The following is a 16,973-nucleotide window of genomic DNA, read 5'->3' as shown; positions in this document are numbered from 1 at the left end:
AATTAATGTTTGCTACATTATATATCAAATATCTAAATGAATACGCTTATTAGCATAACGAGTTATGTTATGTTGTTATTAGTAATGATGGACGTACATTAAACAACTAACCTACTCTTATTGCTTTGAAATGAGAAAATTATTCAGTGATTTAGCCCCTGGTGTTCACAATTATCTTTTCATATGTACATATGTATACACATGTACATATATAACTGATACGGCTCTGTACTGACGTGAAAAAAGGCTGATGGAACTGGATGTTTAATAAAGCTGAGATGGAAATAGAAATTGATTTGAAAAGGTAATGCTTGGATAATCAGGGTAAAAATGAAATGACATGAAGCAGAAATGTATAATAGTGGAAGAATAGAGGAAAGTAAAGGGAGAATTGAACCATAAAATGGTTTGTGTCCTTGTGCCAAAATGCATTAATGCTGCATAATGTGCAGTATGTTTAAAATCTTTGCTTGAGATTAGGTAGATTACAAAGCAATCAGTAAAATGTGAAACTGATATGGGAAACACCCCTGTACCCCAGAGAGAATAGCTGCTGCTTTGGCTACAGCTAATGAGGATTCTAATAAATGAAAAATTACCTCTAATGTTACCTCCTTTTTCACATAAGTCATATTACTGACATCCTTAACACCCGAACCTCTGCTGAATGGCTGCTGATGCACTGAGGAAAAACTGAAATCATCGTCTCTGTCCCTTGGTGAGATTTACACTCACTAAACCAAGTTGGTGAACATTTTAAACGCTATACATGTTAGCATGCTGACGTTAGCATTGATCTCAAAGCACCGCTGTGTGAAACACAGATTTCTGTACCTTTTGATGTAATTTTCTTAAAATTAACTTCAGTGATCAACACTACTCCTATCATATACAAGTAATTGGCATATGCAGTGAGTTTTGTATCTGAGTAAAATGCACGGATATCTTAGTAAATATGCTTTAGTTCTCATTATACATCAAGAGTACTCATTAGTTGGCATTAGTAGCATATTTCTGAGCTACAATTAGGAGGCTGACAAACATTGGTTGTGGTTCGTTAATCTATCTTCCTTCTGTATTATTGCTTTTCTGCATTCTTCAGTAATGACAGCCCTCTGGGACATCCTTTGGACAGTTGTTTTTGGTTTCTCATCTGTGTCTTTGGTGAAGATGGTTCCCAGATCAAGACTGTTGAAACAGCTGCTTTCTAGACTGGTTGACTGATCTTGGCGTCATTTTAAGAAAACAGTGGACCAACATGGTAGACAGTGATGGTGTGGTAACGTGGCGTGGAGTGATTCGGGGTGGCCTATAGGTCCTGTTCTCTTTCTTGTCTTTCCACCTGTCATTATATGCAGCTACTACTGAATGTCAGGTTTGTAAAAAGTGTTTAGGAGAGCATTTTCACAAATAATGTTTCCTCATGTGGTGGGTAACCATTCAAAGGTTCTGCACACACATGCATCAATGTAATCGTTATCGTCAGCATTATTCGCCCATGTGCTAACAATAACATTTGCAACTTTAACATCTGGAGGACATACTTGTCGCAGCTGCATAAAGAAATCCCCATCGGCATACGTGTGTCTCAGATTCAGTGTGAAACTGACTGAAGGGAAAGCAAGAAAAGTGCTTGTGATGGTAGTTTCCAGGTTGTATCTCCCTGGGTCTGTCAACAACAGTTTATGGCTGTCTTAACAACAGACCAAAAGCAAAAATTTGGGTTTTTGAGATTGAAATTGCGTAGATACAGATATTTAAGATGATATCAAATGAATACTGACCAATGTACTGTAAGCTAGCTGGTTAGTAGCCCAAAATTTGGGTTTTATCTTATGTCAAAGATGTATTTTGCCAGCTGAGCTATTATATTAATCAACAGAATTGGGTGTGTGGTGCTAAGCTAAGGTCCTTTTCCCTTTAATGTATGGGTAATTTATCTTAACGGAAATTTAGTTGGGTCTTAATAGGGTCTGTAAGTTAAAGCTCCAGTAAACGTTCCACGCTAAAGAAGTAATGGCTATTTACTGCACATTAATATCATCCTCTCCTAATTTGCTTCTTCTTAAAGGTAGATCAGCCTTATTGCTGTACGTATGAGGCTGACAGATTTTTAACCAAATCTTAATGGATTTTAAAATTACAGTACCCTGCAGCTGTGCACTGCATTGTCATTCTCAATCTTGATTTCTTCCTTTTTCCAACCTTTTATCTCATTTATTGTAAAGGACATTGAAGTCAAACATAGTGATGCTCTTCATGTGAATGTGGCTGCACAAGCCAGTGACACATTAGGAGATGATAAATGCTGCCGTCACTGTGTACTGTTACGTGTGTTCAGTGGCTCCGGTGATGCTGCCCAAGAGACAGTAGCCTTCAAATTCATCCGATAATGATAATAATATCATTTTATTTGGATCCACTATGTGACAATGTAGAAATATACATCAAATGATGAAGAACAAGTAGTGCATGTGCATCATATGTCAGTGTCTGATGACATGATTTGGCACATGATCGGACGGCACTGTAGATAATGTAGCTGACATTGAAAAATGAGTTAGTAAAGTCATTTAACGTCTGGCAGCGATGTAGTGTGACATCTCAAATCTGTTTCTAGGTGGCTGTGTGAGTATGGACCTTTTTAAAAACATCTTAACATAAGTCAGTGATGGAATTTAGTTACATTGTCTTACACTGTATCAGCACTGACACATCTAACCCTACCTTTGACGTTACCTGAGAAGAAGCAGAGATTCATGGGTATTGCATTACTGTGATATGCTGCAATTTGCTTTAGAGGAGCACCTCTGTGAGCTTGCTTCTCTCTGTGTTTGTTGGTGTGTTCATTCACGCGTGGTGGAGCCTTTCAGTACTGAGGGACGTTCAACTACGCACAATATAGGTGCTGCAGAGTTCCTGGAGCCCTGCATAAGGGAAATCTAGTGTGCATCGTACACCAGGCAGCATCAACCAAGTGGAGCCTGATGTGCCGTACACTGACAGGAAGTAGTTGAGTCAGTGTATAAATTGAGTATCTCGTTCAGCTATTTTCATCTTTTCTTCCACGCTGCTACTACAGTACCTTGGTGTAATGTCAGCTTTAAACTCATACTTTCATTTAATACAATCAGCCTCAATGATCTTGAGCCTTCACATGGGCTTGAGGTGATTTATCAGATATGATATATAGCCTATATATAGCCCCAGTAGCTCACCTGGTAGAGCGTGCGTCCCATGTACGAATGCAGCGACCTGGGTTTGATTCCAGCCCACGGCCCTTTGCTGCATCTCCTCTCTCTCTCCCCTTTCCTATCTGTCTTCAGATCAAACTGTCATCAAATAAAGGCAAGCCCCCACAAACAAATTATAAAAAAAAGAAAAGAAAATTATTTCTATGATCCTCAAATGTATTGTGATATTTTTAATATATAGGGTAGACAAACCGATAACACATATAATAAAATATCAATGTAATGAATACCACTCTGGTGAAGCATATGTTAAACCTGCGTAAATTGATTATTTTTGCCACTTGGGGGCAGCACCACTGTAAACACAACACTGACGCGTTATAACTTTAGAAAGTTGTTATGATGAATGTGTCCCACATCGAGTTGAACCAGAGCATCAATAGCTTTCACTTGATATTGTGTTTTTGGCCTCCTGGCAAATGTAAGTCCAACACTCACCGATCTTTTAGCTCTGCTTTGGTCTACACTGAACCCTGAGGGAAATATCTGGCTCCTTTGCAGCTAAACGCTCCACTATGTTCACCAGCTAGTAGTTCTCTGTGTCTGCTGTTTGATTCTGCTGATGCTGAACCAAAGCAGTAAAGCTGGGAGACATAAAACCAAAACAATGAACTTAAAGACACTAAAAAAATCTACTCTAGAAACTGTAGAGAGAAGCTTCAGAGTTGAGTGATAATTCTCTGTGGGTCCGTTACTATGGGTGACACCTTTTCCACTACATGAAGTAATTTGATTCAAAAATGTGTTGGTACAGCTGTAATGGACAAATAAAATAAATATATTGAATCTTTTATTGTAAATATAAAACATGATTTGAGAAAAGAATTCATCGTCATTTGAACCACCACAAGTATGCATGACTTTATTTTTGAGGATCCTTAATAAGAAATATTGAGAAGCACCAATCAAGCTGATTTTTAATGACACCTAGTAGCATGACAAACATAAACATAAGGAAGCTAAGCTCAAATTGATTATTTTGTTAACTTTGTTGTTGAGTTCATAATGACCAGAGATAGTAATGGTACAACTCACCAGTGGCCTGCCAACATGCATGAAAGTTGCTAGGATGCCACATATTGGTGTTCATTCATTATGCAATATCTTGTCAACTGCCTGTCTGATGATGAATAAGGCTTGGTGTAGTTTAAGTTGGAACTCAGACACATGCATCCAGAAATAGCCACAGTGACACTGGTGCAACTCTGTCAGGTGGTGTTATTATGTAAATACATCTCCAGTGCAGTGTTTTCTGTTCTTACTGCAGAAACTTCTTTTCCTTTCTCACAAAGACTGAATTTCTCTTTCTTCTGTGCAGTGATGCAAAGGAGTTATTTAAGGAGAGGAGGATCAGTTAATATAATGCTGCTCTGTTTGATGCTTTGCACAACAGAATAACTTGTCGATAGATGTTGAGACACACCACTTAGTGGAAAGTAAAGAAGTTGTATTTTTGAGTTAGTACACAGCTAAGATTCTCTTTGTGTCGAGAGGAACAAAGAAGACGGACTGGTTACGTCATGGATTTCCCAGAAGACCAGTGGCAGGTTGATTTAAGCCGGTCGTCTTAACGAACCTGCTGGCTGTGCGCGCTGTGGAGTCAGCAGCACTGCACCGATCTCTCTGTTTCTGTTAATGGGCACCTGACACAGTCTCCATTTCACAGCCAGAGCCAAACAATCACTGCCTGATTCATTAAAATGTAATGCAAATTGGCTGTTAATAATTTCTTGCAGGACAATGTAATTAATCATTCTCAGTTATTAGCTAATTAAGTCTGGTGTATCCTCACTAGCCCAGAATAACAAGAGCCTCAGCTGCGAATAGTGGGCTTTACTGTGAGTCTTTATGTACTGTTGTCTTTGTTGAATGTTAATATGAGAACATCAGCCACTGTTTTATGTCTGCATTCTGTAAACGGTCTATCAATATCTCTAATGCGTTAATCTGCAGGGTTTTGATGATATTTTCCTTTATTTCACAGGCAAATTACAATTGAGGAAGGTGAACAGAGGGCTAAAGAGCTGAGTGTCATGTTCATAGAGACCAGCGCCAAGACGGGTTATAACGTCAAACAGGTGAGTTCAGAGTAACCTTTCTGATGTCCAACAATTTCTGTAACTTTCTTAAACCGACAATCCGATCTTCAGACCTACGTCATGCTGCAATTGGCCAGGTGTGTTACTTTTGTCACTTTTCACGTGCTCAATCAGGAGAAAGAAATGTGCGCCATTATTCCCATATTTAACAATTAGATTCGTGTCTCCTTGCACTCTACTGTCACGGCCAGCTTTCCCCCCTGCCTTTGAGTCTGGTCAGCTATAAACACTCTTGCCCTTCGACATGATTGGACTGCAAACTAGTTCCTTTTGAGTATACGCCAGCGCTTCTTCTTCACTGCCCATAGAATGAAACTGGCAGCAGGAAGGTTTAAGTGCTCGTGCTTGTGCATCCTTGTGTGCATGCGCCAGATATAAACAAAACAGGGACCCACTCATCAAAAGATTGCTATATATTGATACTAGTGGTCACACAACTCCACAGGGAACCATTAAAGGTCTCTTATTGTTCATACAAATACCACTCATTGAAGCAGAGTTAAACACAGGTGAGAGTCCAGTATTTCTTGCTGCCACTACCAGCACCTCGCCAAGACTGAATTGTGCTTGCATTCATTCCTTTTAGTCACATTTAATTAGTAACTCTTCCACATACAAAGAACAGCGTTGCCTGGTTCAACAGCAGTGATTTGTTTCTGAACAGATGTTTGTGGTCGAAAACAATGACTGTCTGTTAAGTTAATAAGTAGTGAGATGAAGGCCAGCTGTATTGTGTCTGTCAGTGAATGGTGTTGCTGGCAGGCGCCTCTCTCAGCCCGTTGCAGCACAGACAGAGGAAGCCATTCTTCGCATAACTTCAGGACTGTGACTGACAGGATGGAGCATAGTGATGTGAAAAAACAAAGGTCACAGCACTGCCTCCAATGGCTGCTGTGTCATCACTGCCCACTGACATGTTGAGTCAGCAAATTTAAGCTTTGAGGCATCAGTTTCAAGATCTTTCATGAGAATGAATAAGTAATGGAATAAGACTACATATTGGCAGTCTTTTTTATATATTTAAGTTAATTCATTATGTGTTTAACCAAAATGGAGATTCATTTTTGTTTTCCATTGTTGTTTTATTCTTTACACAGACTGGATTTTACAATATGACCCAAAATATCAGTAAATCAGTCTGCTTTTACAACTGCATTAAAACATGACAATAATTTAACTGTGAAACAACAAACACAGGCACATAGATTATGGAATAACATCAAAACAATCACAAAGGACAAAGTTTGATGATGTGTGAAGTAGCGTGGGATCATGGGAGTTGTCTTCACCACCATTGCTGTCATTGTAGTCCGATTCTCCCAGTTAGGATTTATTCTCTGCAGAGGTCTCCTCCTCTCTGAAATAACCAGACCCACTGATTAAAACCGTAAAAATCAGTGTTTCTGCCACGCTGTGCAGTGGACAAACTATGTCCTGGAGGGCCTCAGCTTGTTTCTCTGATAACTTAAGTCATCTGATGACTAAAATCCTTCATCCGAATAAATATATAGTTAAAAGATCCAAAAAGTGCATCGTTAAAAATTGTCACACATATGCACTACAGATACAAATAAAGATTTCTGTGGGTTTGAACATTGTTGGAAACATTTGGGATAATGTACACAACTCATGTAACAAAATATATAACATAGGTCTTGAGTTTATGGAGATTCTAGTGTTGAAATGTTACATATTATATCTAATCTATCTAAGTCACTGGATATTCTTTTATTATGTGTATCCTTGATTGAATGAAGTGCCCTCATTCTGTTTGTTTCTTTCCAGCTGTTTCGGCGTGTGGCAGCTGCTCTCCCAGGAATGGAAAGTATGCAAGAAACAAGCAAAGAAGGGAGTATCCTTTTGACCCATTTACATATCATGAAAATCCTCTTTTATAATTATAACAATAATAATATGTGCACAGCATATTAATAAGCTCAGAGGAATCATTTTCTCATTTGAGTCTCGATGTGATAGCGTCATTCACTGCTCGCTGTTAAATGAAAATGTTTCAGGAGTGAATACTGGCACCTATTTAAACAGGTGTCAGCTACCTGTCCAATTAAATGTGTTCCCAGCACGACACTCCTTCTATCTGTTTTTCAGCACTGGTGCCTGACAAGTGCAGGAGTGGGCGGCTGGTCAGTCAGACAGTAGGCACCTGCAGTTTTGTCTATGGTGGGTGGGCAGGTTTGCTCATTTAAACCAGTGACGGGAGTCCCAGCCTGCTGCACCCAACTCTGCTAACTGGCACCTCATATGTGCTGCTGTCAAATGTCACAGCTCCACCTGTCAGGGGCTGCAGCCTTTACTTCCTTCATTCTCATGAAACAATATTCAAACATTTTATTCTTCAGGAAGCAGCATTTGATATTGCAAAATATATGACATATCATTGAGAGCATCTTAGATAGCTTTTCATTCTGGAATGAATTATAAACACACACAGTGTATAATTTGTTTGTTTTGATAACATTTAAGGACTCAATGTTCTCTCTGGAATATTAACACAACACAGAGATGCATGTGTTGATATCTGATGTCAAAGGAGATAAATACAGCAGCTGAGACAGATTTTATCTCTAATTTTCATCAGGAACTCAAGAGAAGCCTCAGGCTGTCTGGTCTCCTCTCACGCTCCTGCATTGATTTTTACATCTGTAAATATATCCAATGTGGGTAACAATAAGGCAGCCTACACTTCACACTCAGACTCTTTTAGATAAGGTTTTCTTCAGTTAAAGAGGCATTTCACGCATAATATAGCTGCTCTCCACTTTGGTTGGTTTGATTGTCAAGCAAAGCTTTTTACTCATTAGACCATCTTTTGATTTGAACCCCCTACAGTTCTGTATTTACTATAATACAAGCATTTAAAACTCTTCTCAGTTTAATACTGATAATTCTACATTATTTACATGAACAAACAAGACCATCAGCGAGAAGATTGGGTATTTCTTTAAAGTTATTCCTAAAAGTGTAGTGTGTAGGATTTAGTGGCATCCAGCGGTGCAGAAACCCACGAAAAACATGACCGGCCCTATCTAAAGGCAGTTTATAGATTGTCCGTTCTGGGCTACTGTAGAGACATGACAGCCTCCGCGGAAGGCAATCCGCGGCAGTTAGATAAAACCTCATACTAAGGTAACGAAACACAAAGATTCCTGTATTCAGGTGATTATACACTAATGAAAACATACTTATATTCCACTTTTGACAAAAGGTCTTCCTAAATGTGACACACTGGACCTTTAATGCCTGCCACCAGGCACCTAGGCTTGGATTCTGTCAGATTCCCCTTGAAATCAATGAAATGAGGCAGTAAAAACACTACAGTCTTTATCCACAGGGGCCGCCAGAATCAACACAAAGTGAAAATTCCTTGTAGGGGTTTTAATAAGATTATTGTGATACAGTATTCTTCTGGGAAGCTTTATACTATCCTATTTGTATAGATTTTTTAAAAGAGAGAATAATTCCAAAGGTGATTAAAAGAACCACATCACCAACATTGTTATACAAGGCCATTATTATTTTACCACATGCATGTAGCACTGTTGTTACTTCATCAGTGTGACGCCATCTCACTGGCTGTCCAGATGAACACTGCAGCATTTATTTCCAACGCCCCAATGTAAACATAAATCAGATGCTGGCCTTGGTGTAGTGAAGGAATGCATACATTTGTCTCCCTGTGCATTTCTGATTATAGCCCACTCATCATTTACCGGGAGTGTGCAGCCTGTGCAAACCGCATGGCCTCAATAATAAACTCAGTAACCCAGCAGCCTTCTGAACTGTTGAGATCACCCCCTTTGCTTTTTATAGCAATACGCCATATTTCCTGGTTATAATGCATCTCTCACATTCAGCCAATTACCTTTTATCTCTCTGTTTTTAATCTCAATCTTAAAGAGGCATAATGTTTGTGGGAGTGGGCTGTGCGAGGTGGAGGTGTGGTGATGGATGGCAGGTGGTGACAGTTCCTCAGCAGCTCTGTGCCTCTGCTGACATTGTCATTTAATGGAGCAGCTCCTCTGTTGTTATTGCATTGTGGATAGTATTGACTTTCCCAAGAGGGGGGAAACAGGCGTAGCCCAAGACACATACATGCATGTTATATAGCCTGAAAGTGCACCTGCACTTTTAATAAGCATGGTGCGATGGATATTTATGTTCTTCTTCATATTAAGCCGCCATTCAAGGGCTGTAACAAAAGTAGATAAAATAAAACACAAGTAACCAACTAAAATTTAAGAAGGGAACAGTTAGATACAAGAAACAAGAACATTTAAGTGTTCTCACTATGGTTCCTCATTCTTCTGTTTCTTTTAGAGAATAAATCCTGGATTTTTCAGCTTGAGTAGGTATTTAAACAATATCTGCTGCCTTTAATTGCCTGTGTTAAATTGGGGAGGGATGGGTTTTGCTGATTTATGGTGGGTGTCAGGGCCTATAGGGCGCAGTCTTCTGCTTTCTCTCTGAAAACAATTTCCTACTGAGTCTCTGGGTATGATCACCACTGCAGGTCTGCAGAGAGACAAAGTGAAGAGGGTGCTTGACCCAGATCAAGTGCCAGGGCCATCCATGCTAATAAGAGAAAGTCAGAAAGCAAAATAAATCATGGCAGACTCATGTTGATCAGAAAAAGGCAAAAAAGTCAAAGAACAACGTGTACGTTACATCCTACAGAGGTGTTTCCTTCCTTTTCCCACTCTGCCTTCCCCTCTTTTTCAATCTGCAGTCAAATGTCCCATGTTTTCAAACTATAGCCATTTTGCCTCTTTGCATCAAAAGAGGAGTTTTCCACTGGTGGCGGACTTCAACCTTCTTGAAAAGGCTGCCATTGGGGCGTCCTGGTTGCTCATGTACCAAGGTTGAGTCCTTGCTGCAGCAGCCATTGGTTCGGCTCTGACCTGTGGCCCTTTGCTGCATGTCAACCTCTCTGCCCCCCCTTCCTGTCACTCTTCAGCTGTCACTAGCAATTAAAGGCAAAAAATCTAAAAAGAAAAAGGTGTTGGCATATTTACACATATCCACAAATGTGTTGATATCCAAGTCTTTCCTAATGTTTAAAAGTAGGTGTGTTTCTTGGTGGTAAAACCCCCAAATGAGACGTATATTCCAAAATTTCTAAAATCGGAATATTGAAGTTACATTCATTAGTTGGACAGAAACAGGACTGAAAAATTAAAGCTTAAGTTTGTCTGTATCAGCTGGATGTGTAAGTTTGCTATCACATTCACGAAATCAACTGGTATGTCAATGTTGTTTTCACAGCTTGTTGCGCTGACCCCAAGTGGCCAAAGAAATCTATTCATGTAGTTTTAACATATGATTTCTGGTTATTGAGATTTCCTCTGCCTGTCATTTGAAACAAACAATGTTCAGAAGATGTTTATTGTAGTTCTAAGCCATACATCTATAGCTTAAAGTCATTACAAGTTGTTAACTTTATGAACAACTTCTATACCCCTACAATATGAAACAAATGTTATTTTATCCAAAATACATCTACTAGTGGCACAGTAACAGGCCTCATTACTCACTGTTCAGGAGACTGTACGTACACACACACACAGGTATCAGAGGACTGAGATATTCAGGACTGTGGCTGCTCATTTGGTTTGGTAATGTTAGCTGCTGAAATAAGGCCTCCAGATTCCAGATGGGAACCAATCCAAACAGGAACGCTCAAGTATATGTTTGCATTTAAAGACTGTCCTTCAAATGTTCCCACGTCACGCTACCATAAAATATGAAAACACATCAACTGCTCTATCTAACAGCCGGTGTAGTATAGCCACAGTGGGACTGTTTCCAGACTCACTTACATACAATATGTAGGCCACAGTTTTTGTAGCCCCCTATGTTTATAATGAGCCTGCTGCTGCAGCAGTATTATATGGAAGCATTGACAAGCATTCAGTCATGATACACTTCTTGTCTCTTTAAAACAGAAGAGGTCTGCCCCTCATTCTCACTGCTAAATATAAACAATGCTCCGGAGGGTTGACTGGGAATAACACCTAATCTGAATTGTGGTGAAAAAACTGCTAAATCATTCTGATTTATACAGCAACAACTCATTATCACACCGTTGTTCATCAGCTTTAATTGTAGCACAGCAGTGCCAGTGATTTTTGCCAACATCCATTCTCAGGTTATTACCCAGCTAACAATAGAGGAGAGGATTTCCTGTTGAGCTGCATAACTTGTCAGAGGAGGATTTTCATGATAGTTTCACACAGTAACCATGTCCAACAACTGCTGTAATAAATTGATTACAGATAATATTTTAGGAATAATTTAAAGTCCCCCTCCAGTCAGAAATCATTTTCTCTTCTTGTTCCTACAGTGTGCTGTTTGAATGCTGTATGTTCGGAGTTTGACATTAGAAAGATGTTTTCACATTCATCTGCTGAAAGTGGAAAGTTTTTCTGTGCTCACTGAAAATCAGATTTTAAGGGGCGGGGCCTGTGAGCATGATTTGTGACATCACAAATATTTTGGAAGTAATATCAGGTCCAGTATGCAACTGTACAATGTGATTTAGAAAGCCACCAGTTCACATACACTGAGACATTACAGTGATTTAAGAGTTGTAAGTTTGCATATTCATAGATTCTGTAATTTTTAATGAGGTAGAAGGAGTAGATTCCTTTTTAAAGATTTTAATGTGGAAATTATACTTTTGTGTGTAAAAAACACATCAGACACACATTATTGTTCCAAGCAGACTATTTGTATAAATGTCTTAATACATGTCTGCAGGGGATCTTTAAACTAAAATTAATGTTCCCTCTTCTAGAAATGATTTATATTTATGGGAAATAGCATCACCTAGTAGTAGTACAGTGGTACTACAGCCCCATAATAAAAATATTATTGGCTCTCTGAACATAACATGAATGAAAATTATAAGAGAAACCATCACTTGTCATTTCATCTTTGAAAATATCAACATCAGATCAATAATAAATGTTTCCAAAGCTTCCTTAACATTCTTCTCCAGTGATCGACATCAAGTTGGACAAACCGCAGGAGCCCCAGACTACTGAAGGCGGCTGTTCCTGTTAATACTCAGCGCCGTCCTGGGAAAAAAAAAAAAAACATCATTTACACCACATGCTTGTTATGTTGCTTCCTATTGGTTAACCTGCAGTTGACTTTGCACGTTGAGAATCTGGCCTCCTCACCTGACTACTGGTCATCGGTTGGAACTAGCAATATGTGAATTTGGTTCTAAAGTAGTGTAGCCTACTTTGTTAATGAAACTGCCAAAAAGTCTTACAACTTGCAAAAAAAAAAAGAAGAGAAAAAGACAAAGATGTGAAACAAGATCCCCAAGTTGCATATATGGATACATTTTTTTAAGTAGAAAAGTTTCCCCAGTTTCTTTTTTGTATATTTTTGTATATTCAGGGAAATCTCTCTGGAAAGGTTGTTTTTTTAAAAGATGCAAACAACTAAGCTCCGTATTTGAGAGCTGGATAGATGGTTTCAGACGTATTTTTATGGATCTCACTCTTGTTACAGGCAAAAATGGAGGTCCTCCCAACGTTATTACCCAAACTTTAACCACAGAAAACTCCTACCTAACCGGTTACATACACTTCTTCACATCTCAAGGCTTATTACCGAAACATAACCCAGCCTTCCTGTTTGGCGGGCCAATCACAGCGCTCCTGCCCATAACCCCTGTGGGATCCATAATTTTGCGTTCTAGATGTTCGAGGACAAACTGAACAGTAACATCTTGAGTATCTAATGCATGCCTAGTTTTTCAGCATAGGTACTGTCTACCAGTGTACACAAGTTTGAATATGTAAATGGTAACATTACACCAGTGACTTAATGCACTCTGATAATGACTAGTCCAAGTCTCTTTGTTTCTGAAAACTGTTGAACTGGATTTGTATACTTGACTTCAGAATATCCTTTTGTCGTGCGTGCGTGTGTGTGTAAATGTGTGCTTTCTGTATAGGCAACATTAGAATGCAGTTACATAGAGGGCCACTGCCAGGTCGTGTCATTCTTGCCACATTAAGGCACCATTTAGGTCACCATTTTGTTTGCAGTGTGTCATAGACTTCCCCACTCACAGCAGTGTGACATCTGCTGTTGCATTGTGCTATATCGTGTAGTAGTGATTATGGTAGTCTGCACATATGCTGTAAGGGAGCAGTGGAGAATCAAAGCCCTTGCCTTGTGTCACAGAGGAACACAAACACAATGTTCCCCTTGTGGTGATCTGTAGACTTTACCGCAGGTTCTGTGATCAAAACAGGCCTTTAACATTGTAAATCAGTGCATTGTTTCATTCCTGACAAAAGACTAATTTGCACATATAGACCTTTCAGGTTAATATGGAGTTATGAAAAGCTTCATTGTAAATGTACAGTCACTTAATTCAAGACCTGTCTGATTGTCATAGAAACTCGTAACGTGTCCCCACTGAGATGAGGTTTTCTTTGCTGCTTGTGTTTAAACTGACTACTGACGTTGACATTATGCAATGTTGCAATGTTGTTTGATTTTTTTTATTTTTTTTTAGAGCCAGGTATCATAAGGTGTTGAGAACACTACTTTGATTTGACTCGTCTTTGAAGTGAAATCTTACTGCACTTTTTAAGAACATGTTTTAGAATTAGAGTGACAATGTAAGTCTTAGAAACATGGTTAAAAAATATATATCTTTATCTCCAGAACATTTGGAGTACTGTGTCTTAGAGTAGACTTGAATTGTTCACGTGTGTCCAAAAAAGGGGGAGCACTCTTGTGAAAACTAGTGAACCTTTCTAACCCACATAATGAGCCAAATAATAATAATACTAAGAGACAGAGTTGGATTAAATATCACAGGAGATCTTGACTGGAACACACTCTTCTGTGGGTTTGGGAATGACAAAGACAGGTTGCATTTCAAGTCAAAATCCCTCAAAATGAAAAAAGTAATCATGTACCAACCCTCTGTGTTGCTGCCTATTTATTATTTCGAAACAGGAATGTACTGCTCTCATTACCAACCACACAGCCTCGTAAGGAGAGCACTTTTCGAGTAAAGACTCAATAGGTATTTATTTTTAACTGGAACAAGTGATTAATTTAATTGATCAGTTACTGTAGACGTTCCTTTGTATTTATTCACCTTACATATTAAAGTCCACCTTTGTTTCCCATTTAAAGTTTAAAGTCCCATTTTAACATTCCCTGGAAATGGACCAAGTAATGCAACAAATGTCTTTGCATGTCAGGGGTCTGCATTTGAGGATGGAGGCCATGGGGGAGGGGGGAGGGGGTGTATGTTCTGTCACAGCTCTGTGCAGCAGACCCGATCAGTCCAGAGCTGGCACTCCATTCACACTGTACAGAGATCTAGCATGTCTCTCCAAATGATTAATAAAGATGTCTTATTACCAAAGTCATGCAGAATTCTCTTCTTTTTTTCTTACTTACTACTTTTCTTACAACACTGTACACATCTGAGGTAATCTATGTTTCACACTCTGTGTCCACCTATTGTGTTCTTTCTCACTGATAGTACTTTGAGTAAACCCCAATGGATATATTAGTAAAATCCCACACCATCCAAACAGGATTTTTAAAAATGGTGTGATGCTAATCTTTAGGACATTTATTGTCACTATAACCAGAATGCTACCAGCTGCAATAGGCTGACTGCACAGTGTTACACCAACCACCAACCACATGCTGCCAGCAGGATACATGGCTGACATTGATTTTTTTGTAGCTCTATATTGAGACAGCCACCACTGATTGTTCAGTTAGTAACATGAGTTTCCAAGTCCCTCCTTTCTGCAGTAAACACAGAATACATTTCTGGTACCTTGTTCCCACTTTATCCAATCAGGCGAGAGAACTCCAAAAAGAGGTGGTCCTCAAGAATGGTAAGGCTGGTTTCACTTACAGCAACTTTAAAGTAAGGGATAAATGGTTGAAATAGTTAACTAAAAGTAATGGGTGGTGTTCGTAGTATGAATACCATTGTTCCAAACCAACCTAAATGTTGACAACTCAGTCCTATGAAAGAATGATTATGAGAATATCCACATTTTATGGTGTTATTCTGCATCTGTTACAATGAACACATCTTGAACATGGGTGGGTTTGATGGAGGGATACCTGAGCTCATCTGATTGGAATGTGGTGGTACATTAGACCAAAAAGGTTGGGAACTAATGGTGTAGTTACCAGTAATGAAGCAATAATTGTGTCAGCATTAAGTATTTGTACATGTTGGGGCATGGTTTCCAGTTTGACACAACAACAAATCCCCTGTTTCTGTTGTTGACTACAAATAATACCTGTCATTGGAATTACCTGCTGTATTGACCTGGGCTGGATTAACCTACAAAGGGACCTTTAGGCAAAAGTGAGCCATTGGCCCCAATAGACCTGTTTCACAGCAGCCTTTTGACATGAAATAGTAGGTTAAACACAGATGTTACCAACTATACTAATTAATATTCTGTTCCATTCGGGTCCAACAGAGTCAGAGTGCTGATATTGTGCATGCTGGCTCAGTGGAAAGACTCTGCTGCACTAAATGGAACCTTATTTAGTATAATTAGTAACACCTGTGTTTACCCTACTATTTCAAGTCAAAATTGCTGCCATGGAAAAGGTCTATTAAGTAAGTGTTATATCAAATAAAATATTAAAGGCTTAAAACTCGATGTGGATGCTGGCCCCACCTACGAGTCAGGACATTAAGATCAGGTAAAAAGTCAACGTTTAAAAAGTAAATAGACACATTCTTTGTCTAACAAATCAAAAGTCAAATTATTCTTAGTGCACTGTTGCTTCATTTGATCATTTGCTGCTACGGTGTTATTTGGTCTGGTATGACCAGTAGCTCATGGTGGCTAATGTAAGCTTGTGTTAGCTAAGGTTAGGTAGATATTGCTGCGTGAGGAACTGAGTCAGTTTGCTGATTCTCCACTCTTCTGTGCTTGGTTATAGTATAGAATATATATAACAAATATAGTCATAGCAATTACCATTATCAGGTATTTGCCACGTGTTACCACAGTGACCCCTATTAGCTAAAGTTATATAGTTTCACTTTAAGGTCCTTACCAACAAATTGTGCTTTCGTGGGGAATTTGATCTCACATTTTTAATTAATCAAATATTGCAAATCAACTGTCACAAAGTGAACCTGCTGACTGCAGCACTTCATCAAATCTCCGACCTGTCCACATCAATCCTAGTTCGGCTCCTGATTTGCTATTTTCCCAAACTACATTAACCCTGAAGGTATGTTTTTGTTTATTCCGAGCACTCCGAACACTCACAGAGTGGGATACACATGCTCAATAAGGAATGTACTATTGCTCGCTGTGATGGGTAGCAGTGTGGAAACCATCTTGCACCATGTTTTTATTGCATGGACTTCCCACTAGAATTCCTTCCATAAAGTGTGTGTGTATGCTGTGGCCCCTGATCTGATGACTGTGTCATTAGTCAGTCTGACCAGACAAACCTGCGGTGGTGCAATGTAACTCAAGCACTGTAATTACAATGTTGAGGTACTTGTACTTTATGTATTCTTTTTTATGCTACACTATACTTTACACACTGACAACACTTTCTA

The 16,973-nt window shown here is 39.1% G+C and overlaps 1 protein-coding gene across 3 annotated transcripts in view; it reads left to right on the top strand.

The window, feature by feature from the left end:
• Positions 1-14,777, top strand: part of rab6ba (RAB6B, member RAS oncogene family a) — a 49,016-nt gene extending 34,239 nt beyond the window's left edge. For all 3 annotated transcript variants that reach the window (XM_051376872.1, XM_051376874.1, XM_051376875.1), the window contains exons 6-8: positions 5,239-5,332; positions 7,139-7,205; positions 12,369-14,777. In XM_051376872.1, the coding sequence (XP_051232832.1) occupies positions 5,239-5,332; positions 7,139-7,205; positions 12,369-12,433 (226 nt within the window). In that variant the 3' untranslated portion in view covers positions 12,434-14,777. The remainder of the gene's footprint in view (positions 1-5,238; positions 5,333-7,138; positions 7,206-12,368) is intronic.
• Positions 14,778-16,973: the final 2,196 nt, after the last annotated feature.

Source organism: Dicentrarchus labrax, unplaced genomic scaffold (genome assembly GCF_905237075.1).
Source record: "Dicentrarchus labrax unplaced genomic scaffold, dlabrax2021, whole genome shotgun sequence".
In the NCBI taxonomy this organism is placed as follows: domain Eukaryota; kingdom Metazoa; phylum Chordata; class Actinopteri; family Moronidae; genus Dicentrarchus; species Dicentrarchus labrax.
The sequence above is the reverse complement of the archived record's forward strand: the minus strand, read 5'-3'. Positions and strand labels throughout refer to the sequence as shown.